General features: G+C 35.2%; 1 protein-coding gene across 2 annotated transcripts in view; it reads right to left on the minus strand.

The window, feature by feature from the left end:
• KIFAP3 (kinesin associated protein 3) overlaps nt 1–14,219 on the minus strand; it is a 160,249-nt gene that overhangs the window by 87,320 nt on the left and 58,710 nt on the right. For both annotated transcript variants that reach the window (XM_059042201.2, XM_067030492.1), the window contains exon 10: nt 9,654–9,816. In XM_059042201.2, the coding sequence (XP_058898184.1) occupies nt 9,654–9,816 (163 nt within the window). The remainder of the gene's footprint in view (nt 1–9,653; nt 9,817–14,219) is intronic.

The raw sequence follows: 14,219 nt of genomic DNA on the forward strand, positions 1-14,219 counted from the left end.
GAAAACCTACTTAATATCTGATAGCGTTTCCAGTTGAAACAGCATCCCTTGAAAATCACTTCTGAAAAGTTCTACCAGATGTATAGCTCTACAAAAGTGCTTCTACATTTTTTGCATCTTTTAAAAATTGAGTGATTTCTCTATATAAATGGGTAATTTTAAATTCAGACAGTCATTTGTCAATGTGAACATATAATGAACAAAGAATTTTTATCTAATGAAAAAAGCAAACTGACCGGTCATATTATAAACTACATGCTCTTTAATTCCTTCTCCATAACTACAGTGAAGAAAATGCACCTCAAATTCTTTAAATATTTGATTTACACAAGTTTTTTTTTCCCTTTCAAAAATAATTTCAATTCCACGGAATCATTCCAAGTACTAGCCAAGGAGTAACCTAGATAATTTAGATTATCTACTGTTCAACACATTAAAAATCCAAAAGAGACAGTGATATTTCTGAAGATTTGAAGGAAAAGACATCTAATCACTTCCCCTAGTTCAGTTTTCTAACTGAACATCAAATCAGAGGACATAAAATCAATGATTAAGTCATAAGTAGAATTTTAAAAGAATAGAAAAAATAGAAAATATAGTGCATTGCACATAGAAATGGCAAAATACTGCTTCATGAACGTTTAAAAAATTACAGATATTAAACACAGTGTGTAATATATATCACAAAATATAGTGTATATTAATATACACACATACATATGCACACACATACATATACATCACATACACATGTGAGTACTGGGTTGCAATGTACAATATAATACTATAGTCTGGGGTTAAAGATATTTGAAAGGCACTGCTCTAGATGAATTATTTCTTATGCCTTTAAAATCTATGCTCTCGATAATTTCAACTTCTATATAACTGTAGTGGCCAAAAATGAGAGATATTAAATATATTTTGAACGACGCAATTGAGAAGTTTAGTTTATTGTGTTAGGAGTTGATTTAATTTTCCGCACATATAACATATACATTAAAATGTAAACATAACCCTTCTATTAATCACTTATCAGGAAATCATTTAGTATACACTACATACAATTTCTCTGAACACAGCAAAGAGTACAATCAAACAAAATAGGTTCTTCACAGTCAAAAGAAATGTTACAAGGTCCATGCGATAAATGTTACTAGGAAGAGAACCCTTTGGGCATTCATTTGGAATTTCATTTTTAACAAAATACACATTTCAAATACGTTCAGTTGTCGGTTTCCAAGACCACAGGAGATTAGAAATATATCATTAGAGGAAAAGAAAATTGCTGCCATGGAATTGCTGCTGGTACAGAAGTAATGAGAAGTGACAGCCAAGGACAAGTGAGGAAAACAGAAAAACTGTATATAAAAATTAAAAATACATGGCATTCTGGGGCCATTTAGCAAGGGGAAATACTTGAGCATAGTAATATTTACAGCCCTGTATAATAAATTATCTTCAGAATTACAAATTTGAATCAATGATAATCAAAAAAATAGCAATTACTTATATAGCACTTGAGCCAGGCACTCTGGCTCCAAAGCCCATGGTTTTAACCCCTACAACATTATACTGCTTCTCAATAAAAATTTAAATTATGTTTATGTATTAAGGTAAACTTAAGAAAATATTTAAGAAAAGAAAAATGTAATCAATTTTTAAATACAAAATGATTAAATACCCTTAATGATATAAGCCTGGAAAACATACTAATCAAAAAAGACCCATTTCTGGATAACAATTATTTGTGTTCTACATATTTTTACATTAATTTCACTTATAATATTATTATATTCACTAATATTACTGCATTATATCATTTAACCCTTCCCTATTAATATGTACCATTATTATCTACAGACTGGAGATGAGAAAACTGACATATGGGTTAAATAATTTGTATAATATCACATAGCTAGTAACTGATAAAGCCAATATTCAATATACTCTGGCTCAAGAATTCTAGCTTTTATTCAATGTGCTCTGTGCCACTACAGTGGCAAGGCATACTACACATAGCAATATTTGCAATAATGTCTCAGGATGTACTCTTTAAGAGATTCTGGTAATCCTGGAAACCCAGCTAAAATTCAGAAAAATTTTAAAATATCTTTCAGGATCATTAGGCTGCATGCTTACCAATGTTCCACTTCTAATCCTTCCAGGCATTTGCCTACACGCCTTAAAGTTCTACATGGCTATGTGATTTGCTTTATCAATGGAAATGTAAACAAAAATGATATTTGTTACTTCAAAGTGGAAGCCTTTAAGTTTGCAATTATCCATTTTCTGTTTTCCTTTCCCTGATGCCATAGTGACCTGGAGGCTTTGTTAGTGGGTCCTTGACTGATGCTAACATGAACCAGCAGTTTCTACTTACTTATAGTGGATATAAACACAAGCAAAAAATAAAACTTTTTTCTATTTTAAGCTACTGAGATATTAGGGTTGTTTATTAATAATCATAGGCTTGTCCTCCTGACTAATACATTTAATAAATAGGTTTTTCTGGGAAGTGATGGATAAATGGGCCATTTTGAGGACTTAATAAAATAGAAACAATTCTGAAGTTTACGAAATGGTTATATTCCAAAAGTTCACACTGAATCAGTTACTTGGAATTTGGAACATTGTTTTCCCCCACAGGCTCACCTTATAACAGGGCCTAAGCTTATTTAACCCATAATTTAAATGAAAAAGAATTGAAAATAACAGTGGCATTAAATAATTAAATAGGGCTTCCCTAGTGGTGCAGTGGTTGAGAGTCCGCCTGCTGATGCAGGGGACATGGGTTTGTGCCCCGGTCCGGGAAGATCCCGGAAGGGATCTAACCACAGAAGGGTTAGGCCCGTGAGCCATGGCCACTGAGCCTGCGCGTGCGGAGCCTGCTCTCCACAATGAGAGAGGCCACAGCAGTGAGAGGCCTGTGTACCGCCAAAAAAAAAAAAAGAAAGAAAACTACAGGCCAATATCACTGATGGAAATAGATGCAAAAATTCTCAACAAAATACAGTGAACAGAATCCAACAGCACATTAAAAGGATCATACACCATGATCAACTGGGGTTTATCCCAGGAATACAAAGATTCTTTAATATATGCAAATCAATCAATGTGATACACCATATTAACAAATTGAAGGAGAAAAACCATATGATCATCTCAGCAGATGAAGAAAAAGCTTTTGACAACATTCAACACCCATTTATGATAAAAACCCTAGAGAAAGTAGGCATAGAAGGAACTTACCTCAACATAATAAAGGCAATATATGACAAACCCACAGCCAACATGGTTCTCAATGGTGAAAAACTGAAACCATTTCCACTAAGTTCAGGAACAAGACAAGGTTGGCCACTCTCACCAATATTATTCAACATAGTTTTGGAAGTTTTAGCCACAACAATCAGAGAAGAAAAAGAAATAAAAGGAATCTAAATTGGAAAAGAAGATGTAAAGCTGTCACTCTTTGCAGATGACATGATACTATACATAAAGAATCCTAAAGATGCTATCAGAAAACTACCAGAGCTAATCAATGAATTTGGTAAAGTAGTAGGATACAAAATTAATGCACAGAAATCCCCTGCATTCTTATACACCAAGATGAAAACTCTGAAAGAGAAGTGAAGGAAACACTCCCATTTACCATTGCAACAAAAAGAATAAAACACCTAGGAATTAACCGACCTAGGGAGACAAAAGACCTGTATGAAGAAAACTATAAGACACTGATGAAAGAAATTAAAGATGATACAAATACATGGAAAGATATACCATGTTCTTGGATTGGAAGAATCAACATTGTGAAAATAACTCTACTACCCAAAGCAATCTACAGATTCAATGCAATCCCTATCAAACTACCAATGGCATTTTTCACAGAACTAGAACAAAAAATTTCACAATTTGTATGAAAACACAAAAGACCCCGAATAGCCAAAGCAATCTTGAGAAAGACAAACGGTTCTGGAGGAATTAGGCTCCCTGGCTTCAGACTATACTACAAAGCTACAGTAATTAAGACAGTAAGGTACTGGCACAAAAACAGAAATATAGATCAATGGAACAGAATAGAAAGCCCAGAGATAAACCCACACACATATACTCACCTTATTTTTGATAAAAGAGGCAAGAATATACAATGGAAAAAAGACAGCCTCTTCAATAAGTGGTGCTGGGAAAACTGGACAGCTACATGTAAAAGAATGAAGCTAGAACCCTCCCTAACACCACACACAAAAATAAACTCAAAATGGATTACAGACCTAAATGTAAGGCCAAACACTATAAAATTCTTAGAGGAAAACATAGGCAGAACACTCTATGACATAAATCATACAAGATCCTTTTTAACCCACCTCCTAGAGAAATGGATATAAAAACAAAAATAAACAGATGGGACCTAATGAAACTTAAAAGCTTCTGCACAGCAAAGGAAACTATAAACAAGATGAAAAGACAACCCTCAGTATGGGATAAAATATTTGCAAATGAAGCAACTGACAAAGGATTAATCTCCAAAATTTATAAGCAGCTCATGCAGCTCAATATCAAAAAAACAAACAACCCAATCGAAAAATGGGCAGAAGACCTAAATACACATTTCTCTAAAGAAGATATACAGATTGCCAACAAACACATGAAAGGATGCTCTACATCACTAGTCATTAAAGAAATGCAAATCAAAACTACAATGAGGAGGCTTCCCTGGTGGCGCAGTGGTTGGTAGTCTGCCTGCCGATGCAGGGGACACGGGTTTGTGCCCCAGTCTGGAAAATCCCACATGCCGCAGAGCGGCTGGGCCCGTGAGCCATGGCTGCTGAGCCTGCACGTCCAGAGCCTGCGCTCCACAATGGGAGAGGCCACAACAGTGAGAGGTCCGCGTATCGCAAAAAAAAACAAGAAAAAAACAAAACAACAACAACAAAAAAACTACAATGAGGTATCACCTCACACCAGTCAGAATGACCATCATCAAAATATCTACAAACAATAAATGCTGGAGAGGGTGGGGAGAAAAGTGAACCCTCTTGCACTGTTGGGAATGTAAATTGATACAGCCACTATGGAGAACAATATGGAGGTTTCTTAAAAAACTAAAAATAGAACTACCATATGACCTAGCAATCCCACTACTGGGCATATACCCTGAGAAAGCCATAATTCAAAAAGAGTCGTGTACCACAATGTTCACTGCAGCTCAATTTACAATAGCCAGGACATGGAAGCAACCTAAGTGTCCATTGACAGATGAATGCATAAAGAAGATGTGCCACATATATACAATGGAATATTACTCAGCCATAAAAAGAAATGAAATTGAGTTATTTGCAGTGAGGTGGATGGACTTAGAGTCTGTCATACAGAGTGAAGTAAGTCAGAATTAGAAAAACAAATACTGTATGCTAACACATATATGTGGAATTTTTTTTAAAAAGTGGTTCTGAAGAACCTAGGGGCAGGACAGAATAAAGATGCAGACATAGAGAATGGACTTGAGAACATGAGGAGGGGGAAGGGTAAGTTGGGACGAAGTGAGAGAGTGGCATGGACATATATACACTACCAGTTGTAAAACAGATAGCTAGTGGGAAGCAGCTGCATAGCACAGGGAGATCAGCTTGGTGCTTTGTGACCACCTAGAGGGGTAGGATAGGGAGGGTGGGAGGGAGACGCAAGAAGGAGGGGATATGGGGATATATGTATACCTATAGCTAATTCACTTTGTTATACAGCAGAAACTAACACACCATTATAAAGCAGTTATAACCCAATAAAGATGTTAAAAAAAAGAAAAATGAACATTTGAAAAAAAAACTGCTTAAATTCAAATTCAATGGCTTGTGGGCAACGAAAGAGTGAGGGAAAAAAGAGTATGACATACTAAATCTTTACCTAAACAGGAATGATTTTAGAGCCAACTTAGTAGTTCTCAGATAGATGAAAAGTTTTCATGAGTTTATAAATGAATATCCATCCCTCACATGGCAAAAGAGCCCAGCCGTTACCAACTTCCTCTTTGCTTTTAATAATTATTCAAATCACAGTATCTTTACATATTTTTCAATTTATTCTACAGGAAAATTTTTGTGTATATTTTCATGAGGAATGCTACTTAGTCATCATCTTTTACTTACCATAGAAAGATAAGCCAAGAAGTTACTAAGGCAAGCTAACCATAAACATGTCAACAGAATTATTTTGCTTTCAATCAGTTTTTACAGATCAGCTAAGAACAGAGGTGGAAACTTTTAAGATCATCCATTCCTACATATGTAATGTAAGTTTAGAATACTAGCTCTTTACTCTCCCTAGTGTAGCAAAATCTCATGCCCTAGGAATTCATAATATTTCAAAGAAAATAATAAAGCACGACTTTGAAAGAATGAGTGAAATGGAAGTAAAAAGTTTTCAGTTGCTCTTCCTACTCAGTTTCTTCATTTCTCTACTGCATGAAAATTCCAAGAACATCACTGCTTCTCAGAACAGCCTCAATTTAATGTGTTTTTATGTAACTGTTGAAAAATAATCATATTTCTCTGACTGTATAGCTCACTTAGTGGGTTCCCCATTTCCAGTTTTATTCATCTATTGGACAAGTTTTTCTTTTTGTAACTCCTACCTCTCCTGAGCTCTAGACCTATGTTTTCATCTGCTCACTGAACATCTTTGTCTAAGATGTCTCCAACATACCCCAAACTAAATCCATCACTGATGTCCTCAAATTACTTCCTTCACACTTCTCTATTTCTGTTCCTGGTACTAACATTCTAACAGGCATTGAGTTTTTATGAATTATTTACCATTATCCAAATCCAAACAGCAGCCATGTCATATTAAGTCTACCTATGATATGTCTCTTCTGCCCTTTCCTTTTGCCTCATACCTGACATACCACATCCTCCTTAATTGAGGTTTTCTTTACTTCTTGTCCTGCTAACACAACATGCTATTGTTCTTGTCTTTAGACTCTAATTTTAGTGCAGCCAGTAGAATGATGCCAGATTAATTTCCCTAGGGCAATACTCTGATTATGACCCAACTAGCTCAAAAACCTGCAATGACTACTATCATCAACTATATTAAGTATAACACTTAGCACAGCCTTAAACTTCATAATGCCACATAAGCATATAAACCCATTTTTTCAAACTTATCTCCCACTATTTTCTTAGTTATTGTTCCTCATACTGGCCTAGCGCCATCTATGCCTTAGGTAATATTGATCATTTTATCTGAAATATTTTCTACAGCCTCTATCCTTCCTTCCTTTGTAAATATCACCTTGTTAAAAAGACAAATCTGTCAATGTCCATCTCAAATGGCACTTTGTCTATGAAGTATCAATGTGGAAACATTCTCTCTTTTGAATTCCAATATATCTACAGACTGTAAAATATTTCTCTACAGTGCTTAGCATTATGCTCTGCCATAGTAGATTAGCAATATTTTACTGACTTAAACTGAATTAAACTGCACTTATATCACAGGGAAGTAAAAATAAATAAGCTACCTTGTTTGTTAACAGTGATTTAATATCTATAAGAAGGATATCTGTGCTCAGAGAAAGGTAAGTCAGCAACACTTACAGAACGTCCACTTCACATTAAATGATAATGATGATGATGTTAGTAATAAAAATGATTATAGCTAACACTTATTAAGAAAATACTATGTGTCAGATACTGTCTAAGCACATTCATGCAATAGCTCATTTAATCTTCAAAATAACTTTAAGTTGGTTATAATTATTATCTTCATTTTATAGATGAGAAAACCAAATCAGAGTTTGGGTAAACTTGCTCAACGTGACACGTTTAAAAGGAAAAAGTGACAATTCTAATAAGCCAGTCTGACTCCAGACATGAACTCTAGGAAAGATGAAAGAAATATTTTTTGTATTGGATATCTTATGTGCCAAAATTTACTACTTGTTAACAAAATATGGAATGCGTACCCTATGAGTAATTTCCCAAAAATCTCTTTTAAATTATTTGTTTCATAAAAGTAGGTGACTGGATACTGAACAAACCAAATAGACTATGAATTCCTTCAGGACAAGGACTTTAGCTTATCATCCTCATACTCTAAGAATCTAACCTGATATTCGATATATAATTCTGCTAGATTTATGATAAAGGATCACATAAATTAAATTCAAGGCCCACCAATTTTACTTTAAAGTTTTCCTGTTTCCTCACTAGATATTACTATTTCTTTGGTTTCCCAAAAACAATTTTTGAAAGTGCTCCTCAATAGAGTTTCTTCTAAAATGCATAATAAAAAGTCCTGTGTAATATTTGTGGACTGGCCAATGGACCAAATGTTCTTAGACTGACTAACAGACTAAAGGTTTTCCTTTTCTGAGAAAAAAAGTAAGAAATAAATTTCCTTAAAACTTTTTTTTTAAGGGGACTTGGAGAACTGAAATTTCAAATTATAGTGCTGCCTATCTTAATCATAGTTAACTTAATATTATTATACATAGTAGTTTATTATAGTAGTTAATAAATCCAACTTTGGCAGCAGATATACCTGAGTTTGAATTTGAGCTTTGTCTCTTATCTAACTGTGTAATCCTGGGTAAAGATCTCAGACAGGGATACTACAAGATAATGTAAACAGAGCACACAGCAAAATAACTGTCACAGTAAACATTCAATAAATTTTACTTCTAGTATTGTAAAAAAAAAAAAAAAAAAGGATGATGTCAATTAGACTGGATTTGCAGATATTCAATAGCTAAGAATAAACTTAATTTAAAATCACTCCAACTATTCCACTGCTTAAAAATATTTGAATATATGGAGAAAGCTACAAAAAAGAAAAGAAGGAAGATGCAGTGCTAAACAAAGAAAGCCTTAAAAGCTGAGTAAAAATTTGCTTTCTGGTTAAGAAAAGCAATGGGATTCCAGGTGAAGGAAAAAAGCAGGTGGACAGACACTGAGGCATAAAAGAATTTGTTTAAAGGACAGTAAGGGGATACGTATGGACATAGTATAAAGTTTATGTTGGGGAGTAGCAGGTGCCTATGAAGACAGACACTTAACAGATCAAAATGTGTTTTTAAATATTTTGCTAAGAAGCATTATGCATGAGAAGCATTATGTATGAGCACAGAAGAGTTAGTTCTTGAATCCATCCTCACTATATAGATATCTTGCTAACAGCTAAAAGAAAATAATGTATAAACTGAATCCTCCAATACAATATTTTCTGACACTATATAAAAATGCCCTTTTTTACTTGATGACAAAAAGGCTCCATAAATTTGTATATTGGTAAGGAGTATTTTAAAGGTATGGCAGAATATAAGAACTTAAACAATATCTGCTTTTTAAAAAAATGCTGGAGAGAGAGTAATTTTTCATTCTTGTTCCCACAGTAGTATTTTTATATTTTCACTTTGGTTTCATTTTCACAGGGATAAATGAAGTCAAACAGCTAAAAGTTCCTATTCCATTTCATTCTATACCACCATGGAAATCCTAGCACAGGTCATTTTTCATTCATTCTGCTTATATTTAGGTACCCAACCAAAGAACATATAGACAATGATTTTTTTCAGTAGTCTTTTCAAGACAGACTTAAATTTTCTAGTGATGTTGGAAATTCTAAGCAACACTATCAGTAATTTTTAAAAAGCATACCTAAGAGTGCAGTGAGTTTGGGAAGCAGCCCAACTTGTACCATCTTATTCCTCAGTCCTGTGTCAAAGGACAGGTTCAGTAAAAGTCGGAGGGTGATATTCAGCAGATCTTCATGCTCACAAGGTATCATTTTTACCAGTTTTTCAACAATATCCATTTCCACCTATGTAAAGTAATAATACAAATGCAGTCAGGGCTCTATTGCACAATAAGACAAAAAAGATTACAAAGAATTCTTTTTTCATTGTTTTTACCCTCAGGTATATATTTTTTATAAGTAACTATGTGTTAACTTATTTACTCTCATTTTAATCTGTAAACTTCTCTGAAACCCAACTTTTCAGGAGGAAATACATATTTCCAGTTCATCCCTTCCTTCCCTCATTTCATAGCATCAACTGGAAGACAATTACTTTGGGTTCTTGAAAGCACATTATGGACTCCACCTACTAAGTGCCAGACCCTGTGCTAAATTAAACAAGATTCTGTCTTGGCTTTTAAGGATTCCAGTCTAAAAGCACAGCAGAGAAATAAAACAAATAATTAAAATACAATACGGTAAAAGTGGAATGCATAAAAGTGCTCTAGAAACAATGTGGAAGGAACTACAAGCTACCTAGAAGAAAAGACTAAATTCAGAACAAAGTTTTAAACAACGTGTAATAATTTGCTCTCTGGTAAAGACAATGGTAATCCAAATAGAAGAAAAAAAACAGTGGATAGGCATTTATGCATAAAAGAGCTGGTCTGAGGCACTGCAAGTGCTTTGATAGAGCCATAGTATAAAGTATATGTTGGGGAGTGGCAGGAGTCTATACAGACAGACACTGGACAGATCACGAAAATAAGAAAATAAGGGGCACTGTATAGGACAGACTGGAATAGGTAGAGACCGAAGGCAGGAACAAGAATATATTACCTTAGACAGGTGAGATGTGATTAAGGTCTGAATCAAAGAAAGGACAAAGACGTTGAAGAGGAAAGAATAATTTGAGAGGTGTTCAGAAGATATGGTCAAAGAATTTGAATGTGAAGTGAAAAGGAAGCTTTGAAGGTGACTTTCAGGCTTTTGGCTTGGTCAGTGTGTGTTGGGGATCCCCAAGACCACCACCAGGTCCTGGGATTTGCTAGGAGGACTCACAGGACTCAACATATAGTCATATTCATGGTTATTATTTATTACAATAAAAGGATGCAAAGTAAAATCAGAAAAGGGAAAAGACACATGGAGGCAAAGTCTGAAAGAAGCCAGGTGTAAGCTTCTTAGAACCCTCTCCTCATAGAATCACACAGAACGTGCTCCAGCACTGAATTGAGACTGAGACCCGATGCCCAAGGTTTTTATTCGGGGCTGGTCACATAGGAAACCTCTGCCTAGCATAAAATAAAATTCCAAACCCTGAGAAGGAAAGCAGGTGTTTAGCTTAAACCACATTGCTTGTGTAAACAGTAAACTACACGTATTAGTTAGGAAACAGTGAGAACACTCCTGAGTCCAAGTTTCTAGACACCAGCCAAGGGTCAATCTTGAAAGAAGGCCTATAGGAAAGCAATCTCAGGTTCCTTTTCTGCATGGTCAATAAGGTGGATGTAGGTGCGTGCCATTAACTAAGATCTTTAAATTGAAAAACAGGTGTAGGACAAGGAGGGCAAAAAATTACTAAAAGTTTTGTCATGTTTAATTTGAGATGATATTCAGTGGATATCTGGAAATCTTCAAAAATCAGAAGAGAAGCTGGGCTATGAGTAATAGTTTAAACTCCAGAACAAGGATCAGAGAACTATGGCTAGTGGGTCTAATCTGGCTTGCCATCTGTTTTCATACAACCCAAGAGCTAAAAATCGTTTCTGACTTTTACACTTTTAAATGGTTTAAAAAAATGAAAAATATTTCATGACACATGAAAATCATTTGAAATTCAAATTTCAGTTTTCATAAGTAAAGTTTTATTGGAACACAGCCACATTCATTTGTTTATAGACTGTCTATGGCTGCTATCATGCTACACAGCAGAGATGAGTAGTTGCAACAGAGCCCATATGAAGGGCAAGGTCTAAAATACAGGTTATTCTAGCCATCTACAGAAAAAAATTGTTGCTCCCCACTCTAGAAGATTACGAAATTGCCTCAAGAGAGCTTGTTTTAGGATGAGAAATCAGAGGACAGAACTTACTTGGTAGTGTAAGCCCTGTACTCACATTTCTTAAAGTAATAATCAGAAAAATTTGGTTATAAAAATATCTCACATCATTGTTACAAAGAAATGGACAAAAAAGGAGAGAAATTCTATATAACTACATATTTTTCTTGTTCGTTACCAAAATATTTACGAATAACCTTGCTCTACTTTTTCTTTTATGGGAGGCCTAAAGCATTTATTTATACCACCCTTCTTATATCTTTATTGCAAATTTTCACTGACCTCATAAAAATCCCATTAATAATTGAGGCCTCAATGTATTTTTTCCTTTCATTCCATGCCAAGGAGTAAACAATTTTTTTTAAATGGTAAATTGACAAACCAACAACAATTTTTCTTTCAGACCTGTATGTATACTCCATGGCCACAATGAAGTCATATCCTAGAGGTCTTTATTAAGCAGGCTGCAGGATTCATTCATTAACTTCACACAATAATTTCCACAGAGGCCAGGGACAAATATTTGTCACATTTATGCAAAACTGTAATTCTTACACTAGCTTCTTTGATTACAGTGTATAACTTCTTTTCCAGATTTATTTATTTATCCATTCAACAAATATTTCTTAATTTAAGCCCTGGGTATATTTTGGTGAACAAGAAAGAAATGGTTCCTGTCTTCATGGAGCTTATATTCTAGACAGCATGAAATACAGTTAAAAAAACAAAACAACTCTCCCACACACAATTATACAGTTATCTAATTGTAACTGTATAAATTGTGATATATGTGAGAAATAAACAGAGTACCATGAGAGAATATAAGGAGTAAACCTGATATAATCTCAGTGTGAGGAGCTGTCAACGAACGCTTCTCTGAGGAAGAACAACCTACTGGATGAACAGAAATTAGCTAACGTTAATTGAAGAGGCAGAGGAAAGAGCTGTCTAGATGGAAAAAACAGCAGGGTACAAAGGCCCCGAAGTGACATGGAAAATATAGCATTCGAGAAACTCTTTAAAAACTGTCATGCTGACTACAAAGTAGAGAATATATTGGAAGAAGGCAAAAACAGAAGTAGTCAGATTAACTAAAATGCCATGGAATTAGTCAGATAGAGGCATTAGTGATTAAGAAAAGTAAGCAGAATCTCAAACTTCCTCTAAGGATGTAAATCTGGAAAGGATATGGTTCCCACTCTAACTGCAAGAAAAATCCAAATACAAAATCATAACAAAACAAAAAAATCAGAGAGCTAAGGCTGCACGGAAATCAACTGGCCTGAAGTATAAGGAAAATAGGCACCCCCAAGGAGATAAGGGTCATGAGCACTGGTTTATATGCAGCAGAGCACTGGAGAGAAAGAGAGCTGCCACAAAAGTCGGTAGGAAGACTGCACAAAAACTTTTAAACAAGTAGCTAAAGGCCAAATGTGAAGTAGCCTGAGACTGTAGAACTCTGAAGCTACAGATGCTCAGGGAGTTTGCAACCACTTGCAAGCTCTTTTCCAAGGACCTTATCAGAGGGTCACAAGAAAAACTGGTGAGAGGACAGGAGATGGAAGAAAACTTCCCCTCAGTGGCATGGGTCTGAGAGAGGGGCACAGCTGCCACCGGGGAGAAAGCATAAAATCCTGTCTGGATCTTTTTCTCCTATTTCCCCTAAAAAACAAAACAAAACAAAAGACTTAAGCCTCTTGGGGAAGTATGGCAAATCCTGTCACTTCTGAAGCACAGGTGAAGACCCACTGCAGCTGAGGCAAGGAAACAGAAAAAAAATCCTGAGAGGAGTTGACAGGATGACTTAGGAAGCCCCATTGCTGAAAACCATGGACACAGGATAAGCTTAAAACCAGCCTGAAACTAAATTAGAACAACGGAAAAAGTCTCTTTTCTTTTCCCCTCCCTGCCCCTGGCACCAGATTAGCAAAAGTCAAGTGACAAACAACAGCAGTATATTACTGGGGGAGAGTTAAAATGAAGAGAAAGCCTCTTTGAGACACAGACATGCTAGGGAAGCCTGAAGTACAGGGTGGAACATGAACACTGAGAAAAATCCTCTGACCATCAATACTCTACCAAAGACAAAGTAATGCTAGATGAATTTGAAGCTAATGGTGCCTGGAGGGTAACCAAATACAGCTAAACTCCTGACAAAAATGACTTAATCCCCTACATTAAAGACCTAAAAAAATGAAGGTCTGTCCATTTCCATACATAAATAATATTTATCTCACTCTCTACTAATCTACACATAATATCTAGCTTTCAACAAAGAATTATGATACATGAAAGAGCAAGAAAATAACCGATTGATAAGAGATAAGGCAATCAACAGAACCAAATTCAGATATGACTTGTATAATCACTGGACAGAGAATTTAAAATAACTATGATTAATATGTTAAAGGCTCTATTGGAAAAG

The sequence above is a fragment of the Kogia breviceps genome, chromosome 1 (genome assembly GCF_026419965.1).
Source record: "Kogia breviceps isolate mKogBre1 chromosome 1, mKogBre1 haplotype 1, whole genome shotgun sequence".
NCBI lineage: Eukaryota > Metazoa > Chordata > Mammalia > Artiodactyla > Physeteridae > Kogia > Kogia breviceps.